General features: G+C 41.6%; 1 protein-coding gene across 11 annotated transcripts in view; it reads right to left on the bottom strand.

The window, feature by feature from the left end:
• Nucleotides 1-23,733, bottom strand: part of LOC137645814 (uncharacterized) — a 605,492-nt gene that overhangs the window by 97,598 nt on the left and 484,161 nt on the right. For all 11 annotated transcript variants that reach the window (XM_068378775.1, XM_068378771.1, XM_068378777.1 and 8 more), the window contains 4 exons: nucleotides 23,473-23,607; nucleotides 17,544-17,649; nucleotides 13,637-14,922; nucleotides 2,404-2,554 (listed from right to left, as the gene is read on the bottom strand). In XM_068378775.1, coding sequence (XP_068234876.1) covers nucleotides 2,404-2,554; nucleotides 13,637-14,922; nucleotides 17,544-17,649; nucleotides 23,473-23,607 — 1,678 coding nt within the window. The remainder of the gene's footprint in view (nucleotides 1-2,403; nucleotides 2,555-13,636; nucleotides 14,923-17,543; nucleotides 17,650-23,472; nucleotides 23,608-23,733) is intronic.

Below are 23,733 nucleotides of genomic sequence, written 5' to 3'. Positions count from 1 at the left end.
TAACAGTAAACAGAGTTATGAAAAACTTGAACTTCCTCATTCTTGTTTTACTGAGGCTAAACTAACTAGCTTAGCTTTTTGATCTTGTGGCGTTATAACTAGTAAGGTTGGTTCTCCAGTCGGGACATCTGATCATGCCTTGATTTCATTAGTAGTGAAGACTGAGAGCAGCCTGTCCCTGCTATATCAAACTCTTGTAAAATTTATATGAAATCCCAAGCAGACTGGAATGGGATTTTGCATGATCTTTTGTGCTTGAATTGGTCACAATTATATAGTAGTGTAGATCCTGTTGTCCCTTTGAATGAGAATCTAGTCAACATAATTGATAGGCGTATCCCTTCTCGTGTGCTAAGGTACCGAGTGAAGGACAAACCGTGGTTCAATGATGATTGTAGACGTGCTTATTTAGAGAAGCAGGAGGCCTATCACCTTTGGAAGGGTAACAGATCAGATTTGACCTGGAACAACTATACTCAGCTTTGAGCTTTTGCTCAGAGAGTTTATGCCTCAACTGAAAAGGAATACAATTTAACCATAAAAGAAACTCTTTCTGGTACAACTCAGGGACATAAATGGTGGTCTACCCTTAAATCTGCATTCTTTGGTATAGATGCAACAGTTCCTCCTTTACTTAAACTAGATGGCTCAGTCATTCACTGTCCAAAGGAAAAGGCAACCCTTTTGGCTGATATTTTTAACAGTAAACAGAGTTATGAAAAACTTGAACTTCCTCATTCTTGTTTTACTGAGGCTAAACTAACTAGTTTAGCTTTATGATCTCGTGAGATTGAAGCTCTGTTGATGGACCTTGATGCTTATGGAGGTGTAGACCCAAATGGTATTTTTCCTTTGTTTTTTATAAAGACAGCAGATTTCTTAGCTCCAAAGTTATCTGTTATTTTGCGCAAGTTAGTAAGAAGAGGAGCTTTTAGCACTTGTTGGAGAATTGGTAATGTTACTTCTCTATGTAAATGTGTTTGTGGTAGCTCAAGTCCCACTGATTACCACCCAATTTCCATAACTCCCATATTATCTAAAGTTTTTGAATGTCTTCTGGCTAAACGTCTTAATAGTTTTGCTGAAGGTAATCATCTACTTCCTAGTTTGCAATTTGGTTTTCTTAAAGGCCTTGGAGCATGTGATGCCCTTCTTACAATCTCCAATGCTGTACAGAAATCCCTTGATTGTGGTCAGGAAGTTCGTATGATTGGCCTTGATTTTAGTGCTGCCTTTGACCGTGTTAATCATGAGGCCCTTGTTTTCAAACTGAAACAGTTGGGAGTGGGTGGGTCGTTTCTTAGCATTATTATTGATTTTTTAAGTAATAGATCTCAGAGTTGTTGTTGATGGGCACCATAGTGAGTATAGGAATGTGATATCCGGTGTTCTACAGGGTAGTGTTCTTGGCCCATTACTTTTCATACTACATACACATGACATGTGGTTTGGCCTAGAAAACAAGCTTGTTGCATATGCAGATGATGCTACTCTCTTTGCATCAATTCCATCCCCTGAATGTAGATCTGGGGTTGGTGAATCCCTCAAAAGAGGAAGGAATTAATATCAAAAGCTTGTGAATCTCATCACTATCAAAAGAAGACTGAACTTAAGTTGTGCAAAGGTGGAGGAATGTCATTATTGTTGCCATCCCTGCTATAATCAACTAGCCTAGTCTTTCCTGGCTTCTCCACTGAACTAATAGCAAGCTTCCTTTTGCACTTAGATATGTTAACTTCATTGGCAACCATTGAAACACTTTTCCACAAGTGGTACCGAGAGTGAAACGCACTCTTCATAATGACTATTTACATCACAGTATTCCCCACGATATGATATACACGAAGGGAATGCGAATCATGATCTGCTTGAAACAATACCCATGCACATTCCGCGCAATAATTGCTAACAAAACCAGGGGAAGACATCTTAATGCGCAATCTATAAACAATCTGGAGAAAGTGTGATCACGCCCGATCGACAGAAAACACTGAAGAAACAAAGAGTATCTGACATGACAGTTCTGGGCTTCTTACCACTTTCTGCTGGAAAGTTCCATTCTAATGTTAAAAGCAAGTATTTACTGATGTAAAAGAAAATATGAAAAATGTTTAAGTATTAAAATTTTACGGTCAAGGGTTGATTAAACCAAGCTTCAGGAGAAGAAACAATATGAACATCAAGGGAGGTGCATAGAAATAATATAGTATACCTTTTTATACCTTTATAAACAGTGTAGTAATGGTTTATTGATAATAACACAATACTAGTTATTCAATTTAGTTTGATCATCTATTTATAATATATTTTAACATTCTGTTATTAAGCCATGGCATACATAAGGATCTTTATAACACTGTCACAACAAATTACACATCCAACAGTAAAAATAAAATAGCTTACCATGATGAATCTGCTGAGATGGAGCCGAGCCTCTTCGAGTAGATAAATAAAGCTGATCTGGTCTTTCAGCTCCTCCTCTCAGTCCTCCCCATAACTCTTCTGGTTTCAGAAGTGGAGCAGAACCACGACGACCATGAGCATACATACTTCCCTGTAAAGTTCTAAGTTTTTCTGAAAGTCCTATTTCCAACAGCAACTTACACAAAATTAAAATGTTAATCTAATCAAAACCACTTGTAAATACAAGAAATATAAAAGCAACAAACAAATAACATCAATGACGATTCTGTAAGTAAACTCTAAACATATTTCCTTGAAATAAAAACCACCGACAATACAATTTACACATACTGTATCTCAATAATACAGTAGCAAGATAGGAAAATTTTGATAACCCCATTACTTTGAATTTATCTTATACTTCTATGGAAAACATCTTTTTAAGAAGCCTTAAATTACAAAAAAAAAAAAAGGAACTCATTACACTTAATTCTCATGATCTATGTAGCAAGCAATAAAGGGCTTCCTATAAGTAAACATAATTATCACCTATTCCCGAACTACACTAACGTTCTATTGAACTTGCAATGCTATAACTCTTAATTCATGTTACTGTACATACTTTATTATCAAACATATTTATTGGTTACCTCAAATTATCATCACTAAAGATTCAGTTTTAATTCATTTCCATTTTGTCTATCTAGTCATTTAGTACATTAAGATTCTTAATAAACGGATTTTGAGCACAGCGAAAAATCTATTTTTGGGTGAGATGGCCATGTCGTCCTGATGGAAGGTTCCTTCAGTAGCTTCCTTTGGGTATATATGACTACCATAAATATTCCCAGAGAATTAAACTAAAGGTTTCACAGAATTCTAACTTCTGGTACGAGTACCCTAAAGGTTTCCCTCTAGGATATCGTATATCAACAGGGGACGCATGCATTAACACGCCACATGGCTATCTGCACCCCACATAGCGTTTACGCTTCGAGGGGGAAGGGTGGCGAGGTAACTGAGGAGCCGTTCCAAAGTTACCCTTCCTTCGTTACTGTTACAGTACTCGCAACGTAAACAAACCGTCCGCCATACTGTGTGACGTCACGTCCGTCCTCATTCCGAAGTCCAGCTTCCAACCAGCCTCCGCGATACAGTATAGCAGGGAGGGGCCTGGCAGGCTGAACTGGAACAATTGGGCAGGTCCATCAGGACGACATGGCCATCTCACCCAAAAACAGATTTTTTGGGCTCAAGCCATGTCGTCCTGATGGAAGTGTACTAAAGAATTAATGTATCGTGGATTTTTTCCCATTTCAAGTGCCTTCTACTCCGACTAACATTCCTGCGGTCTGGCGACCGAAGAGACCGTGACATCTCCGTTAAATGTCACTACCAGTGGCATTACAATGACCTGGCTTCCCACCCCCTGGCAAGGAAGTCCTAATTGGACAAGAGGAACGTCTCGAAGTAACCTGACGAAGATAGACTCACCTAGATGAAGAGATCGTGCCGGTCTCGAAGACAGATCAGAAGGGTAAATATTTGTGTAGGAACATATTTTATACCATTAGGTGAGTATATATTAGGTAGTAGGTATAATAACTATAATAAACCCTGGAAATAGGATCAATAAAATAATAATAGCAATTTATTTTCATATGAAAGATAGGAGCGAAATTAGACGCATATGGTAAATAAAATAAATATTTATTTGAAAATTGCATGGAAATATGGAAAATTATGTACAATAATAATATTGGATAATAGACATAGATTTTCAGTAAGACGGTGATGTAGAATCTGAAAGGGAAATATTTTGCCTTTAAGCACAAGTTCCCTGAGGAACGCCAGTCTTTTAAAATCATTATACACTGCATGTCCAAGAACATGTGGCACATGTGTAAGAATCTATGTCACTTCACCTTGATGAAGAACAGTCTATTAGTGACACTAAGTGTCCCTTGAAATCACTATGTATCACACTAGGGTCAACACAGGCACCCGTTTGAGTTAAAGTCCCGAAAATCTCACTGTTCTACGCAGCACTAAACAACCGGTTTCATCACTCTACCTGCTGCCACCACGAATCTCTTTACTTCGTGCACCTACTTCAAATAGTGTTTGAAGAATACTCTAGGTGACCTCCAGCCTGTGAAGGATCGGAGGCTTTCAAAATCCATTCCTTGGAAAAAGTTCAGGGAGGAGTTGACTTTCCTAGGATCATGACCTGCGGGAGTACTGTCAGGATCGGCTCTGCGAATAAAGTAGGTGATTTTCGCTCTTAGTTGTTTTAGTGACAGGTCACTACCCGAAGTTTCTCCTTTAAAGAGTTGTCCTCCGCCAAAGTCTGAAGTTCTTTGAAGATAGACCTTAAGACTCTCCACTGGGCATAGAGAGACATCTTCCTTCAGGGGGAAGATTCTCCAAGGGCCCCATCGTTTGGTGGGAAGTTCATTTTTAGCGAGAAACGTGGGGTCAGGGAAGAGGGTAAGTTCCCTCGTGTCGGCGAACTGTATCTGACCCTCTTCTCTTGATAATGCCACTATTTCACTGACTCCGGCTCCTGTGGCGAGAGCAAAAAGGAAGATAACTTTTTGAGTCAAGTCTTTCAGAGGGCAAGATTCGTTGTCCAAGTTAGAGGCAAAATAGAGCACCTTATCCAGGGACCAGGTGATGGGTTTTGTTGGAGGTGCTGGACGGAGTCTAGCACACGCCTTCGTGAGTTTATTGAAGATTTCGCTGGATAAATCTATTTGGAAGGCGTACAGAAGTGGTCTAGTCAAAGCCGATTTGCAGGTGGAAATCGTATTGGCTGCTAAGCCTTGTCCATGAAGGTGAATAAAGAAGGACATGCAAAAGTCTATGGAGATTTCCGTAGGGTTTTTTGCCTTGACGAAGGATACCCACTTCTTCCAGGATGATTCATATTGCCTTCTGGTAGACTTTGTTTTGTATTCCTCTAGGAAGTCCAAACTTTTCTTCGAGATCCCAAACCTTTTCTTCACGGCTAGGGAGAGAAAATCATGAGATGAAGGTCCTTGATTTTCTTTGATGAAGCGAAGACAGTCGACTTCTGCACCTGTTGGGAGAGAACTGGGCCTGGCAGGGGGATCAGCTTGGGCTGTAGCTCCAGTACTAGGGGCCACTTGGGAGCCACTAGGGCTGCTGTCCCTTTGAAGGTTCTCAGTTTGGAGAGGACTTTCAGCAGAAGGTTGGGTGGAGGAAACAGGTTTGTTCCAGTCCAGGGACATGGCGTCCACTGCTTCCGCTTTGCGGTCCTCGTAAGGGGCCACATATCGAGGAAGTTGCTTGTTATCGCTCGTCGCGAAGAGGTCGATCTGTAGTTCCGGGACTTGACGAGAGATGATGGAGAATGATCTTGCGTCTAGGGACCATTCTGACTCTATGGGGCTTGTCCTTGATAGAGCGTCCGCCGTCACGTTGCGGAATCCTTGTAGGTGAACTGCAGATAGGTACCACTTCTTCCTGTCCGCCAGGCGGAAGATGGGTAATAGCACCTGATTTATGTGGGGCGATCTCGAGCCCTGACGGTTGAGACATCTGACTACTACCGAGCTGTCCAGAGTTAGACGGATGTGTATCGAGGGACGCGGGGATAATTTCTTCAGGGTGAGAAGAACCGCCATGGCCTCCAAGATGTTGATGTGAAACGTCTTGAATAGGGAAGACCATGTTCCTTGAACTTGCCGTTGATGGGAGTGACCCCCTCAACCCTCCAGAGAAGCGTCCGTATGGATGTTGAGCGATCGAGGCGGAGGTTGGAGAGGGATGGATCTTTTCAAGGTCCTTGCTTCTGACCACGGGCTTTGAAGGGAGCGAAGCCTGTTCGGTAGGGGTCTCTTGAGATATCTTCAAGCGACGGATGCGTTTCGTCTCCAGACTCCTGAGGCATCCTTTAGCTGTGCTCGTAGCACTGGGTTTGTCATTGAGGCGAACTGTAGGGAGCCGAGAACTTGCTCCTGCTGTCGTCTTGAGATCCGTTTGGATTTGAGAAGTCTTCTAACAGACCCTGCTATTTCTTTCCTTTTCTTCAGTGGGATGGAAAGGCTGTGTAACTGAAGATCCCAATGGATTCCTAACCATAGGAACTTCTGAGCTGGAGCGAGGCGAGACTTCTTGGTGTTTATTTTGAAACCCAGATGTTCCAGGAACTAGGTCACTTTGCTGCAAGCTCTCAAACATTCTTCTGGTGATGTCGACCAGACCAGCCAGTCATCGAGGTAGGCCATCACTTGGACGCCCTGAAGGCGTAGCTGGTGGACGTTTGTGTCTGCTAGCTTGGTGAAGATTCTCGGAGCCACGTTGAGCCCGAAGGGCATGGCTCTGAAGGCGTAGCTTCTTTGTTGGAGCCGGAATCCTAGGTAGGAGGAAGCGTGGTGGTTCATTGGGATGTGCCAGTAGGCATCTGCTAGGTCTATTGAGACCGTGTAGGCCTTGTGAGGCAGAAGGGCTCTTATCTGTCGAAGGGTCAGCATCTTGAATTTGTTGTTCGCAATGAACTTGTTGAAGGAGGACAAGTCGAGAATGACTCTGAGTTTGTCTGAGTCCATCTTTGGAACACAAAATAGTCTTCCTTGGAACCTGGTGGACTTTACCCTCTTGATCACCTTCTTGTTCAAGAGTTCCAGGACACATTCTTCCAAGATGGGGGTCGAAGGCTGGAAGAATTGGTTGAAAGTTGGCAGTCCAGCTCCAACCTAGTCCCTTCTTGATGATGCTGTGTGCCCAAGGATCGAAGGTCCAACGATCCTGAAAGTGGCGGAGTCTTCCTCCCACCAGAAGCACTTCATTGCTTCTGGTTTCCCGAGGGTTTGTCACCTCGGCCGCTAGCTCCCCTTCCTCCTCTGCCCTTGGAGGGGCGGCGAGAGGAATCTTGGCTGGAGCCTCTACCTCTGGGACGAAAGGTAGTGGATGGTCGTTCATAGGCAGGGGTGAAGACCGGTGATTGGGACACCACCGGCTGGGGGACCAACTGAAAGGTCTGTTGTGGTTGTGCAACCACTTAAGGAGTAGCGGGAGCCAGAAACTGGCGTTTGGGTTGACGCTGCTGTGGTCGTGGTTTGGAGGATTTCCTCTTAGGTTGAGGGCCTTCTTCCTGAGAGGATTTCCTCTTGCGGGACATGCCCCATTTGTTGAGAAGGTTCCGATTCTCAGAGGCGGCTTTGTCCACGATCTCTTTCACCAGAGCTGTTGGGAAGAGATGCTTGCCCCAGATGTTGGAGGAGATTAGCTTCCGGGGTTCGTGTTTCACTGCCGCGTTGGCAAACACGAATTCTCTGCAGGCTCTCCGGGCCTTGATGAAGCTGTAGAAGTCCTTTATCACGGTCACTAGGTGGGTCTTCGCGAGAACCATATACAAATCTGGGACCCTAACGTCCCCGGCCATGACCTCCAGCTGAATTTGGTGAGACAGAGAGGCGGCTAGTCTCTCCTTGGTCTCCTGCTCCCGACGAAGAAGGTGGTCGTTCAGCTTTGGAACATCATCATTGAACTGACGGCCAGCCTCGTCAGGTTCCAGTTTCCCGACCGTAAGGGTGAACTGGATATCTTTCCAGAATCTGTCGTCGGAGGGAAGGGCGAGGGAGAGAGGCCTACACTCCTCCAAGGTAGGTCAGGGCTTTCCTTCCTCCACCGCCTTCATAACCGCATGGAAGGCCTTTTCAACAAAGGGAAAGGTCGCAGTAGGGGGAGCAAAAAAGGACGGGTGCTTCTTGCTCAATGCTGGCATTTTAGAGTTGGTAAAACCACGACTCTTGAGACACTCTGCCAGCATGGCTTGGGCTTTCGAGTGATCGAACACGATCACTTCTTTGGGTTCGGTCTCTTCCTTGGAGGCCGGTTCGGACCTGAGCCGGACGTAACAGTCCGGGTAAGCCTCAAAGTTGGGGAAGAACTCCACCTCATCCAAGAGGATGGACCCAAGCCGATTGTTGATAAAGATTTTGCCAGTTGTAATTGGCATATGCTCGGCGTACCTCCAGGGGTTAAACTCCGAGCAGGAGGAAAGATCCTTTACCGAAATCTTTTTCTATTGCTTCAATCCCATAAAATAACGTTTGAGCTCCTCTGAATTCTGTCGGAGCCTTTCGTCCATCAGTGCCACCAGCACCTGGATGGCATCTCCAGTGGCTGGTAGCACGGGCAGCAAGGCGGCGGAGGTAGAGGGGACTGGCTCCTCGACCACAACGGGGGTTACTGGAGGTGTTTGGGCGACCTCGTTCTCCGAACCAGGGAACTCCACCAGATCCTCTTCATCCTCCAGATCCTCACCCATGAGGGTCCTCTCGGTGTTGTCGGAGACTTCTGACATCTTCTCCACTTCGTCGAGATGACACTTTCGGAGTGTAGCCGAAATGTCGGGTTCAACAGTAAGTTGGACGCAGGGGATCTGATCCTGGGGGATCACAGAGTCCGACAGCGCTTTGGGAAAAAGCAAGGCCCTCATCTTCTCGTTAGGGAGATAAGGCCCGGTGGCGTTCTTCTGGAAACCGCGCACCCACTTGCGCAGTTTCTCTCGAGCATTGTCCCTGGCCTCCGCGGACGGATGGTTATCGAACGCCTCATCAATGAGGCCTTTACAGGTTGAGCAGGACTGTGGATCCCAATATTTAAGGTTGCCCTTTTTCGCTGCACAGGGGGCGTGGGTCCGGCACGCCTTATGCCTGTAGAAGTCCGGGCGGCGAACTCTGCAGAAGGAGCTCTCACACTTCAGGTTCTCCTCCTGTAAAAGAAAGAGAACATGAGTACATGGAAAACAGAGTTATGGGTTACATTACTCTTATAATTAAGATTCACAAATCTGTAGCATTGTTTTAAGTGAACTCAGGATAGGTGAGCAAGAAGGGAAGTAGGAAGACACACACTTATGAGTCCGGTCCAGCCAGTTACCGTGACCTTTTCTGCCGACAATTCCTTAGGACCTGAGGTTCTAGGGGAGAGAATAGTATCCCTATGGGGGAGCCAAACTTAGGCTTCCTTATAAAGGAATTGTCTACAGAGTGGAGAGGGTCTGAAATCATTCAGAACCTAGAGAAAAGAAGGGGGAAAATAGGGTAAAACCCCCTTATATTTGGGTAGGTCCCGGCAAGAGACTGCACTGAGAAGCACAGAGTATGCTGGAAATATTGTACTGTACAACGTACACCCCAACCACTGTCTTTAAGGTATGAAATACCAAAGAAAAGCAGTCTGGCTATACAGCCGTATAGGTCAACTGCCGGCACGGGGCCGGCAGCCGCGGGGAGGGGTGCTTGTCCATGGAAGCCGCAGGAGCGTCGCCGGCAAGCCGGAGGCCGGTCCGGCGGGGTGAATCCATCTAAGGCTACACACTGAGCAGCAGAGAGGTAGGAGACACCTATAAGGGCGACCACCGGCACGGCGGCAGGTCGCCGACTGAGCGGTGGCCTCCGGCAGCCAGCAGGCTGTCGGCGTTGGTGAACCTAGCTGGGTACATAAGATGGAGGGTTGTCCAAGATGTCGGCGGCAGCGGCGGCCCCCAGCAGCCGGCAGGTTGTCGCCTTAGGTAATCCTCAGATAGGAAAATCCTATGAAGTAGGAAGGTCACATGGGGTGCCGCCGGCGCTAGCCGCCGGCAGGCGGAGGCGGCAGTGGACCGGTACCATGATAGAAGAGAGAAAGATAAGGAGGGAGTGGGGAAGGGTAATGTCCGATACCCGACCGGCTTCCCTCCGGAAAGAGTACTCTCATGATACGAGGGGATATGCCTATCACACAGCGGCAGGGAGCCGGCAGACGGCTGGATGCCTATGGTAATCCAAGGGAGGTTCAGGACACTCAAAAGGGGGGAGGGGATGATCTTCCGCCAGCAGGCCGGCTACCAACACTACCCTATAGTTCGACTATGAGGGGGAAGTGTAGCAGAGCGGCCAGCCAAGCAGGAGAGCACAGCTTAACCTACAACTCTCCCCAAGGGAGGAATTGTAGGACAGCGGACAGGGGTGTGAAGGTAAGCCAACACAAAAGGGATAGAGTGGGGGTAGGTGTCTGAGGGAGCAGAAGGGGTCGCAACCCTAAAGCTCCCACGGAGTGGGGGAATCTGTTAGATGCTATACTACCCAGGTAGGAGAGAAACGCTCTCCAACCCTAGGGTAGGTTAGCTCAGAGTAGGAACAGCACTGGTGTACTGTCCTAAACTATAATAAAACAGAATCCCCCAAAACCTAACCTAAACCAGGAGAGCTTCTCCTAGATTAGAGAGGGCTGGGAAGACATATCGCTAGGCCACAGGAGGAAGGGACGTGTCCCAACCAAGAGCAGTCTAGGGGGAAGGGCAGGGCCCTTCCACCTTCAGTCTCAGTCGATACCTAAAGGGAAATGCGTTCCCTAAGGGTGGACTGGGATGAACGATAGGTACTCTGGAGTTCTGTCCGAGGTCCCCCCATATACTATGGTAGGGAAGAGGGAAGAACGATCTAGCCTAACCTACCCGAAAATTATTCCGGGTAAGGGGGCTAAGATATAGCAAGGCTACCCAGAGGGAGGTTACCTGAAGGTAACAGCGGTGATAAGGAAGCATACAAGGGCCCCAACGTTGGGTTAGGGGATGTGACATGGATGGACCAGGCACGGTCCCTGTATGGTCCCTAGAAGGCGAAAGATATGTGCAACACTGAATCTTGTATATGTTTAAAAATGCCTATATCTTCATTAACATTAACACTAGGAACACTTATTATACCATGCATAAGTAAATATGAACACTAGGCTGCAGCCTAGGCTAGGCTAAAAATCTAGTATGGGGTCGGCTAACTAACAGCGCCGAAGAATACCATCGGCATAATATAACTAATTCCTAGCAATGAAGACTAAATAACTAATGATATTTAATTAGTTATAAGGCCGGGAAGGCTGTTCTGGCTAACTAAATAAAGCATGTGAGGCGAACATCATAAAATGGCGCCTCCGGGCAAGGCACAGCTCCGCCACAAAACACAAGATTTTAGCGTAAAAATTGTTACTTTACGGTCAGAGCTTATTTAAACAATACAAGAACCTGGTACTCAACTTTCCAGAAGAAGACGAGGCAGAAGGTTGAGACATGGCGAAGGATGCACAAGATGAACGGTGATCACTGGGAAAAAACAAACCGATGTTGGAAGCTACCAGACAAGGAATGAGGACGGACGTGACTTCACACAGTATGGCGGACGGTTTGTTTACGTTGCGAGTACCGTAACAGTAACGAAGGAAGGGTAGCTTTGGAACGGCTCCTCAGTTACCTCGCCACCTTTCCCCCTCGAAGCGTAAACGCTATGTGGGGTGCAGATAGCCATGTGGCGTGTTAATGCATGCGTCCCCTGTTGATATACGATATCCTAGAGGGAAACCTTTAGGGTACTCGCACCAGAAGTTAAAATTCTGTTAAACCTTTAGTTTAATTCTCTGGGAATATTTATGGTAGTCACATATACCCTAAGGAAGCTACTGAAGGAGCCTTCCATCAGGATGACATGGCTTGAGACCAAAAACATATATATAGTATCAAAAATTTCTTCAATTTCAAATGTAAGAGTACAGTATATGTATAAGAAATAAAATACAGTACAATACTTATATCTATACTTAAAAATATTTTTAAAATTTAGCATAAAATACTAGCATTAGCCTATATTTTTTAGGATGAAAAACTGGGTCCCAGTATCAAAGTCATACGGAATTATTTTGCACAAATTCATACTGCAGGTAACAACCTGACATTTGTTTAATGGAGTATTTACTATACCAATAGTGAAATAAAACAAATATCTTACTTTTAAATGTCTAAAAAATGGTGAGAAAAATAGGCCTAATAATAAATATCTACAGTATCCATTTTTAACTGCTATAATTTTATTTCAGTAGATGAGCAGTCCAATATTGGTACCAGTTTCAACCAATGGTAGACAAACTGGATGATGCACAACTAAGGACACATTTAATTTGTTGTACAATATATAAGATACTGTACATGGTCCAAGATGCACCAGGTTTTATGAAGGCTTGTCAATAAATATAATTCTTTTATAAAATTTCCATTAATAAATTCTTTCCCACTGATTAAAAATACTTTATTTTGGTAATTTATCTAAGTCAATGAAACTGGAATTTTGGAGTCGCTTTTTTAAAGTATGACATGTAAAAACAAAACAATAACAATTATTGGACCTTAATTTATATTTATACAAAGTGATAGATATAATTTTAATAGAAAGTTTAGGGGTTGAATAGAAAGTTTAGATCAACCCCAGTTTAGTATATTTTACAAATATTTACATGTTTTTCCTTTGTGAAATACTTTGACCTTTACCTTTAAAATCTTCATTACTGTGTAATGTATACAGTATATAGTTTGTGAAATGGATATATTAACACTTAAAACATTATTCTTCTGTATCTAAAATTAAATATAAAATTATACTCATTTTCAGGTGATTAAGAATGAAACACTTTAAGTGTTCTGTTAACATTTGTTAACATAAAAGGAAAATTTAATACTCTCGTCCATACTTGCCCCTACTTTTACTTTTTCTCTTACCTTTATCACCCATAAAGGTCAAGTAAAATCTAAAAAAGGAAGGACAACAAGACACAAAAAAAGAAAATAGGAATAGTATTAAGGTAGAGGACTCAATAACGGCTGTAGCTAGTAGACACACGGATGTTGCAAAGGCCATTCAGTAATGTCTACAGAACTCTATTACTCTATGAGGACTTGTAAAAGGGATCCGGATATTAGGCTAAACAATACAATGCTTATAAAATTAATAATCTTTCCAGTGGTGTAATCACAAAGAAATAATAATCAACAAGATATGTAACACTGACATTATATACCAGTGTAACACTTGAAGACTGATAACATACCTGAGACTGATTGAGCTTATAAATGCCTGGTTTTACTAATTTTTCTCTAAAAAAGGAAGGACAACAAGACACAAAAAAAGAAAATAGGAATAGTATTAAGGTAGAGGACTCAATAACGGCTGTAGCTAGTAGACACACGGATGTTGCAAAGGCCATTCAGTAATGTCTACAGAACTCTATTACTCTATGAGGACTTGTAAAAGGGATCCGGATATTAGGCTAAACAATACAATGCTTATAAAATTAATAATCTTTCCAGTGGTGTAATCACAAAGAAATAATAATCAACAAGATATGTAACACTGACATTATATACCAGTGTAACACTTGAAGACTGATAACATACCTGAGACTGATTGAGCTTATAAATGCCTGGTTTTACTAATTTTTCTCTAGGATCACAGGCCTTATCCTCTTCATAATTAAGGCTCCTCCACGCACGTGTTTTCCACAAAGGCACTGGCCTTTCCCTGCTGCTTACTGGTGGTTCTCTGGGTGCTTGATTTTCCTTATCCCCATCTAGATCTGGATGCTCCACGCGTGCAAACTTGTTGCCCTCGTGGGACAACCGATCCAGGAACTCTCGTTTACTGCTACTGCTAGAGCTATCAAGTGAAGCTCGTCTCACAAGCACCTTGCCACTTCGACTTCGGTAACGTGAATTATCCAAGTAGTCTGAATGAAGGAATGTAGCACCTTGATAACTTTGTTGAACAGAATTTCTACTGTGAACAACACAATCTCGAACTGAATTATTTGCATCACCCCTTGTTGACCTATGTGTTTTGCCTCCAGCTCCATCATAACAATCACCACCACTATTGTAACTTCCACCACCACTACAATGAACACTACTACCACCATCCAAAACTGTACCTCTAGCAGAACTACCAATAGCTTCTGTTCTTGGTTTTGTTTCTTTTGAAGATGCTGGGCAATCTTCCTGAGCATTTTGGGTGGTAGAATCTTCACTTGGTGTTGGCGATAAGGGTTGTAATGTGTGTAGAGGTCGACTACGATGCTGGTGAGCCCAGAGAGGTGGTAGAGACATACGACGTGTAAGCCTAGTACCACCAGCATGGCGAGATCTACCTGTATCTACCCCTCCCATTGCAGTAATTGATGGATCTGGCAGGAGAGCATCACTAGTAAGGGTGGTGTTAGGATCTGATAGGCGTGGTCTGACAGAAGTCAAGGAAATGCCTTCCATCATTACAGTTTCAACCACCAATGGCTGACCACCCTCTTCTGGCAAGCTTTCCCTCCTTATAACTGTGCGAGGCACCAAACAAGGGAAATTCAGAGGTACAGAATGCCTTCTTCCTAACTGCAAGGATCTTGACACATTCTCCAATGAGCCCAATACAGACTGATGACTATCGCCACTACTACTGGGGGTAGTTCCACCTTCAACTTCATCAATTTCTTCCTCATCACCCACAATGGGTAATCTTGGAGGTTCTGTTGCAGCAGTGCCTCCTGTAGCAGTCTGAGCAGCAGCCTCATCAGTTAATTGTTTTTCCCACCGAGTAAGGTTTTTATTCATATTTTTTACCATTGAAGAAGAGAGCCCAGTACCAAGCCAGCAGTTCCATGCAGCAAACAATGGGGAAACTACAAAGCGGATGAAACCTGAAAAAAAAAACATTAAATGTTAAACAGAAAGACTACCTAAGCTCCTAAACAACACAAAATAATTGTAGAAGCAACTTACATGGGATATGCTCCTAACATTGAGTAAAATAAAAAAAATACAGTAAAACATGATAAATGTTTAAATTTTTTTTATTAAAAGCTGACAGTATGTCTTAATAAAATCTGGCTAGTACAGAGGTAAATGAAAGCCTTGCATTCGCATGGATGGCAGACAGTCTCTTAACTCAGCCTGGGAATTCAACCCGTTTATTGGTAAATGTAACCATTGTTTATTTTATATTATCAGAAAATAATTTTAATGACTTAATTTGTTATTTAACCTTACAAAATTTTTCTATTTTATACTATCTTAGAGCAAACCACATTCACAAATAAAGAGCCACGATGTACTGTAAACATACTAAATTTTAAACATCTACATTTACAAGTATTGATGTACATATGATTTATTTGTAAAATTAGATTACTTTTTTGGTACTACATTAAGAACTAAAAGTTATTTGTTTGTAAGCTTAAATAGATTCTTATTAACCATATATTATTCAAATTGTATTTATAAATAAAATACAGAACTGGGAATGGTTATTTGTGCTTTAGCCTAGTGTCAAGGAAATTCAACTTAAGTCATTTTTCAACTCAAGTCGCCTGTCCTGGAACCAATTACCAATGTAAGGTGAGTTATACCTGTATATAATTCATAGTCCAAGAAGCAGTTATTTCTGAATACTTTGAGGAAATAGCAGTATCAGAACATACCTTAAACAACTTTGAGTTTTAGCAATAGGATTTAATTAGACACTAATCCCTCAGATCATTGTTTATAATTGGCAAGGTAGTGTTAGCTGCTGTGAATAGGTTGAGGTTCAGGGATGAAAGGCATAGCCTAGGTAACGGCCCCTCTAGTGTCATAGCAATGTATTATTTTGTAGATTGAAATCTTTTTACCATTTGGCTTAACTTTATTTCTCCACTGAATACATCTTTAATTTTCCTTCATAGTTAGACTCATAATGGTAATAAAAGAAAGGGTTAAAATCTTTTTACCATTTCGCTCAACTATATTTCTCCACTGAATACATCTTTAATTTTCCTTCATAGTTAGACTCATAATGGTAATAAAAGAAAGAGTTAAAATCTTTTTACCATTTACCTTAACTATATTTCTCCACTGAATACATCTTTAATTTTCCTTCATAGTTAGACTTACAACGGTAATAAAAGAAAGTTAAAATCTTTTTACCATTTCGCTTAACTATATTTCTCCACTGAATATATCTTTAATTTTCCTTCATAGTTACACTCATAATGATAATAAAAGAAAGAGTTAAAATCGTTTTACCATTTCACTTAACTATATTTCTTCACTAAATACATCTTGAATTTTCCTTCATAGTTAGACTCACAATGGTAATAAAAGACAGTTAAAATTTGCCTAACTAATATAAACCCATGATGAGTTAAAGTAGTTGCCGAGCTTTTAAACAAACATAACACACTGTCATCTGAAATATTATGCAACTGATTAGCCTTAACTGACAGATCACCAACAACATTAAATGGCTAAGAGAACCATACAAAATGAAATGACATCCACAAATGGCAAACGAGGTTACTTAAAAGTGCTTCCTTTAGTGAGAGGAATAAGATCCACACTATTCAATCAGTTTCCTCATTTCCTTTCCTCGCTGGGCTATTTTCCCTGTTAGAGCTCTTAGGCTTATAGCATCCCGCTTTTCCAATTAGGGTTGTAGCTTAGCTAGTAATAATAATATCAATTTGGTCTTCTGCCTCATAATCTAGATGTTTAAAAAGAAAACTAGGAATGCGGGAATGCAAGGATTTAGCATCAGAAAGATCTAAAAAAAAATAAGAAGACCCAAGGTCTAAACTTTAAGGGTCAGTAAACATTCAGAACCCTTACTGAATGAAACATCATGACCATTCGACCCAACTTTAGAAGTTAGATCAGAGTAAACAACTAGGCAGGTAAGTCGGACTTACCGTTTACAAGCTTAGACTCGCTGGCCTTCTGAGATTAACAAAGAAAGTTAAATAAGTTAAGAGCTTTCAAGACTCATCACTAACAAAACTTTTCTGGTTAAAGGAATATTTAGCAATAAGCAACAGAATAGTTTTTTTCTGGATTTCCCCTTGAACTAAAACCCAGTTCTATTAGCACTTGAACTTGAAACATGCTTTCCCCTAAGAGGAACAGTGAGGCATTGCACTCCTCACAATGGTTATTAAAAACATAGTGCATGAAAGCTAACAAATCCAGCAGGTAAAATAATTCTAAATAATCAAGCTGGGAAGACAATTTAAAACTTAATAAAAACTTATCAAAATTTAGAAGGGGATAAATCTAAACACCACTGATGCGACAAAAAATTGAAACGATGAACCCTTAGCGCTCTTTTCCATTAACTGCTAGAATGTTTCATTACTTTACAAGTGGTATGCATCAATTGAAAGGAAAGAAAATAGATTTTTTTCTCTATTAAATCTTGGGGGTAAACATTGATAAACTGAGCTTCTGGAGAAGTAGCAATATGAACATCAGGGGAGGATCATAAAAATACAGTAATAAAAACACTTACCTGACTGAATTTTTGCTACTGATGTAACATATCTGTCACATGAAGATGTAACAGGCAAATTCAATTGTCTCTCATAGTCCCCTTGACGATAAAATTCATCGCATATCTGAAATATGAAGAAAAAAAAATATCTAATATAAAAGAGTAATAAAAAACCAAGGATAAATGCCTTAAATGTACTTTATTGAGTGATGATGCAGATGACATACTTAAATTATTTTACAAAAGAAAATGTATGCAATAATCAGAGGCAAAACTGAAACTTTACAACAATTAGCTCCGGCATGGACACTGCAGTTATGGTTTGATTTGTTTGATATGATAAAAATGCAGAACCAGCTTTTATCAAAATGTTATCAAAGTGGAGTCTTGTGACTGGCATTAAGGGGCTCAATTTTGAGAAATTGAAGTGAATTTTTCAGGGGAGTGAATCTTTTGAGGGAAATTATTCTAATTAGTAAAATAAAAGGATTAATGAATCTTTGAAATATTAGGAACATTCTTCTATATTTATAAATGAATAAATGTTTCATCCAGACCCAAGGTAGTGTACTTATGAACCAAATCTGTTGTTATCATCATCATTAATATAATTATTATTAATAGCTTAGCTTCATCCTTAATTGACAAGGCACTATGCTACAAGACCAATGGCTCAAAAAAAGAAGGCAGCCTAGCATGAGAGAATATATATATAAAAGAAAAATTTATGAAAGCAATGAAAAAGAAAAATAATTAAAACTATAAAATAAGACAAATGAGCCTTCTTAACAAGAGTTTGTTCTGACACTAAATACAAACTCTACACTATTTATAGGGATTATGCTTTTGGTGAAGCTGAAGGACAAGCCGTAAGACTTTTAGCGAGGTATGATCACATGCCCTCAAGTTAGCATGTTGGGGGGGGGGGGTTTAGCCTGCTACTTCGCTCACTCACACACCTGAGTTGCGTTACCACTTTTATTATTGGCTTGGTGGAGAACGGACGTTGCTGCTCTCCTCCCAACTTGACCTGCCATTTGACTTAATCTTTTTTGCTTTTTCTTTTCCGCTGTGGTTGTTTTTTTTCATGCCATCAATTATGCAGACGTGTCCAAGACCTGAGGGACACTCCTGTAGTAACTTCATGTCCTCCATGGGGATGGATCCAAATTTGTTGTGTCCGTCTTTCCATGGGCGGCGCTATGGTCAGGACAATTCTTGCCCTGAATGCTGGGAGTGGTCTGCCTCACAGTGGGAGAGATTGTGAAGACGGTGCAAGAAGAAGTCTAAGAGAGATTCTTAGCCTTTGGGGTCTTCCTCGAAATTCTTCCTTAATCCCCCTATCTCTTACCCAAGCTTTTGCTCAATCGGCCTCCTCTGGGGGACGATCGAACAGGAGCGTAGACCAATTAACGCCTGGTCAACCCAGGGGTTCAAAGGACAGGACTGCTTCCCCTAGAAAAGCAGCCCTGCCCCTTCCCTCGGAGGGAACTTTTTCATTTTCTGATCTTTTACAGTTTTGGCCTTCGCTGAGGATGATGGTCCTCTGTTGAAGGAAGTGATGTTAGAGCTTCTCCAACTTGGTGCTGAAAAGAAGTGGACACCGGCTTCCTCAAAAGTAGAAGCCTCTACCCTGATGAGTACTGAACTCCAAGACCCTGCAGTGTCTTCCCCGGTCACCGAAGGGTTTAACCCTTCACATTGCTTGCAGCTGCTGCCATTGCCAGAGACAGCGCTTTCCCCCATACTGAGCCGACTCATCCGTCGGGGGAGAAGCAAAGTCCAAGGCAGGTTTCTCCTGCGGGTGGTCACCTCTCTCTTTCATGAGTGAGGCCCTCCCCAGAGACTGTTCCTGCGACCTTCCAGATGTCGATTTGCCACTCCGCTGACTCCCCTTCTTTCGGAGATCTCCCTTGCTGAGGAGTCCCGCTGCCGTCGACAAGTCTTCTCTCCCACTCGCCGGCATGCTGTTGTCAATAGAAGCACTCTCCGTAGCAAGGATTGTCATCACTCTTCCTCATCAAGGGAGCGTAGTCCTTACCGCCCTTCCAGACGTTCTCCTTCTCTATCTGTAAGGAGACGTCTATTCAGCTCTCCTAAGGATAGACGATCTTCTCACTCCCCTTTGGAATGTTCGCCTTTGACGTCTTGTCACTAGCCAGCAGCTCATCATGCGTCACCCAGTGACCGTCACTCATCACTTCGTGATCGTCACTCTTCTTGTGATCGTCACACCTTCTCGTGACCATCACTTTACTCATCACAAATTTACTCTGCGCAGTTTTCCAGATAATGATCGTCACCCTCAACCTCTTCATCATTGGTCAGCTTGTGCTCGTCACTCACCTCAGTGTTCACCATTGGCTCGTCGTTCGCCAGCTCATCATCATTCACCATCGCCTCTTCACCTGCTGGCTCGCAAGGCCGATCACAATTTCTGGATTCAGCTCTCCTAAGGATCGACGATCTTCTCACCCCCCTTTGGAACGTTCACCTCTGACATCTTGTCACTAGCCAGCAGCTCATCATGTATCACCCAGTGACCATCACTCGTCACTTCGTGATCATCACTCACCTTCTCATGACCATCACTCTACTCATCACTAATTTACTCTGCGCAGTTTGCCAGATCGTGATTGCCACCCTCAACCTCTTCGTCATTGGTCAGCTTGTGCTTGTCACTCACCTCAGTATTCGGCGTTGTCTCGTCATTCGCCAGCTCATCGTCATTCACCATCGCCTTGTTACCTGCTGGCTCTCAAGAGACGATCACAATTTCTGGATCGTCACTCAGCTCCTCATGACTTTCACTCCCCCTCTCGTGATCACCACTCTCCTGATCTAGATCCTTACAGGTCAGCTCTTGATAGTTCTTCACCAGGTTGTGATCGTCACCTTTCCTCGTGGTAGCTTCTCTCGCCAGCAAGGGTTCGTCCCTCGCTTTCTCGAGACCATCACTCTTCAGCTACATCTCTCCATTACACTGTACTCCTAAAGACTCCTCTACAGTCCTTGACCCTTCGTCAGAGACAACACCTGTCGTCCTTCCTATGAGAGATCAACTCCTTCTCATCATCGATCTCTGCCCAAACAAGCTGAGCCCTCTAAACCTCCCAGGTATAGTACTGAGCCGCCGCATCCTTGGAATACTTGTTCCATCAGGACTAGGCCAGTTTTCATCTCATCTTTTGCAAGTTTTACCAGAGTCTCTCCTCAAGTAAGAGAGCTTCTTCATTCCCAAGGGGATCATCATGCTATGACCGAGACCCAGCATGGTGGATGTCCTGTCCCATTCCCACAAAAGAAGTTATCTTTCAGGATCCGAATGTCTTTCACCTCCATGACATCACGCTCTTCAAAGCCAGAGTTGGAGGCCATGCATGTGCTAATCTCATCAAGTAGAGAACCTAACTCACTTGCTTTTCAGGCTCCAAGACTGCAAACTCCTAGGAGGCAATCTCTGTCAGGCCTACCTAAAGATCTTCTGGTTTCACCTGCATCGAGGAAAGAACCCTCATGGTTTGACACTTTGGTGAAGGCATTACGACATGCTGTCTCTGAAATGCACCTGGTAGAATAGCCTCTAGCTAGCACCCCTAGGATCCCTCTGGAAAAGTTAGTTCCATCCAGCTCAGCCTTCCCACATCTGACCCCAGACGAAAAGCTTCGGAAGATCCAGGCCTACATGGCTGAGGACTATGAAGCGGGAAGTATGAGATGATGTATTGATTTAAAAGCTCACGATAGAGACAACTGGCAAAACCTAACCGAGGCCCTTTGCGTCAATAGACATAGGAGGAGATGATGATGATGATGACATACAAATCACCCAAAAGAAATGTTTTTAAAGATATTCCCTGATCATCATAAAAAAATATCTCTTTCTTCCTTTGTATTGGATGTTGTTGGTGCATGTTTGAATGATCTTCATTTTATACTTTTTATTTAGTTTGATAATCAATTCTGGAATTCTATCACTGATCCTACAAAATCTTTCTGTTACCTACAAAATTTTTATCAATTAAGAAAACCCAATACATTTTCTTTTTCCTTTCATGTCCTCGGCAGCAAAAGATATGACCCTCTTTTAACACTATAAAATTCCGCAGTTATTCTAACTTTACTCAATCCTATTATATCTCAATTTATTTATTTCAGCTCTTCTAGTAAACCATCAAGATCTTCTTCCCTAGACAGGATCCTGACATCGAATGTTGCAAGGTTGTTTCCAACAGTAGTCTTTTCTATTCCACACACCCACCCACAACCCACACACATATACATGTATATATGTGTAAATATATATTTACATATACAGTATATGTACATGAATATAAATATATATATACCTGTATATAGATACTGTACATATACATACACACACACATACATATATATATATATATATATATATATATATATATATATATATATATATATATATATATATATATATATATATATATATATATATATATATATATATATATATATATCTAATTGTGTCAAGATTTGTTCCTTCCGCATGCGACAATTGTTGACATAAGGAGGAAGAACACTGAACAACAAAATTTACATCAGTTCCTTGTATGTCGAGTTATCACCTGGTGCTGATGCCAACGTATCACTGCCATCAGCATCAGGTGCTACAACAAAGAAACCTCTTATAAAAACCATGTCATTATTAACAACCACATTATCATCCTTCTCTTCCTCCAACAACTAGTTTGTCACTTCCTGCTCCATCTTTCTTTGTGTTCAGCAAGCCAAAGAGTTGTCAGGTTTAAGGTAAAGTGACCATTATTGATGTGTGACCATTATTGATGTGTGACCATTATTGATGTGTTAACATTACTGTGGTACATATCTTTACATGCTATCAGGTTTTTATAAAATGATAGCCAAGTTACAAGTACTTTGATTTCTATTGTCATTATAGGGAACATATATTATAGGTTATTTTACAGAGAATCTTCTTTTGGAGTAAGTGGCAAAATGCAATAATACCAGTAAAATAAGAAATGTAAAACTATTCACATTACATCAAAAACTAGTAATGAACTAACCATTCAACAGGTTTCCAAGATCTCTTGTCATGGATTTATCAATTGCACTGTGTAACAGCAGGTTCAACACTATAAACACACCAAAGAGCATTATGACTCAAAGAGTATGAAGTTACACCTATGATACATTAAGAAAGAGCCAATAAAAGACTATGAGTACTATATAATTAAATTCTTCTCCACCAAAGAAGTTAAAAGCTCACCCCCTTTTCAAATGGATAGGAAACGTACAAAACAGACATATCAAAAGATGATCCCTTTAATTAGTCATTCAATATATAGACAACATTTGCAAAAAAAACTTCCACAGCACTAACAATAGATTAATTGAATTGATTATATGAATTGAGCCATAAGGATCAGTAGGGCTTGGAAGACTATTCATTGACCAAAGTTGCAGTATAAACTAAAAGTTAAGAGACTGAACAGCATGCTGAAAAAGAGGAAGTAGGAACTTAGGTACAGTATAGCTAAAGGATAAGAAATTAGCACAGCTAGAGTCCAAAATAGCACTACAAAGATCTTTAAGTAATACTGAGATAAAATGGTGGTACTAACCATCTTTGGTTACAGGGATTATAAGACTGCAATAATAAAAAATCTAGAGCTCCATGTTGTTCCGCTTAATACAAAAAAAAAAAAAAAAAAAAAAAAAATTTCCATGCGTAACCCACCCTTTAGACTGAATAAGAAAATATATGGAAAAAAAATACGGTTCATAATTGACTTACATACCCTTAATAATATAATAAAAAGTTACAATACATCCAAAACTTCTAAATTCCACCATCATCAGTTATGTCAGCAGGAAATGGTAACAGAATAGCAGTAAATGAATAAAAAAAAAATATATTTTCACATTTTATGGGAAGTATCCTTACCTTGTGTGACCATTTGCGAGATATGTCCCATGGCCGGCAGGGATTACATATATCTGCACATTTTAACGCTATTTGTAAGCAGAAATGACGATGGTCAGGATCCCGCATATCTAAACTTTCTCCATCTAAGTATCTCTGTAAAATTAAACACTTTATTATAAAATTTACATTTTCCAAACAAATCATTATGGCCTGTTCATATTAGTAAATTAAAATGAATAAAATAAGCAAATACATACTGTAATAAAAAAAATCTCACAG

The sequence above is a fragment of the Palaemon carinicauda genome, chromosome 8, assembly GCF_036898095.1.
Source record: "Palaemon carinicauda isolate YSFRI2023 chromosome 8, ASM3689809v2, whole genome shotgun sequence".
Lineage (NCBI taxonomy): Eukaryota > Metazoa > Arthropoda > Malacostraca > Decapoda > Palaemonidae > Palaemon > Palaemon carinicauda.
This window is presented reverse-complemented; position numbering and strand designations above follow the sequence as displayed.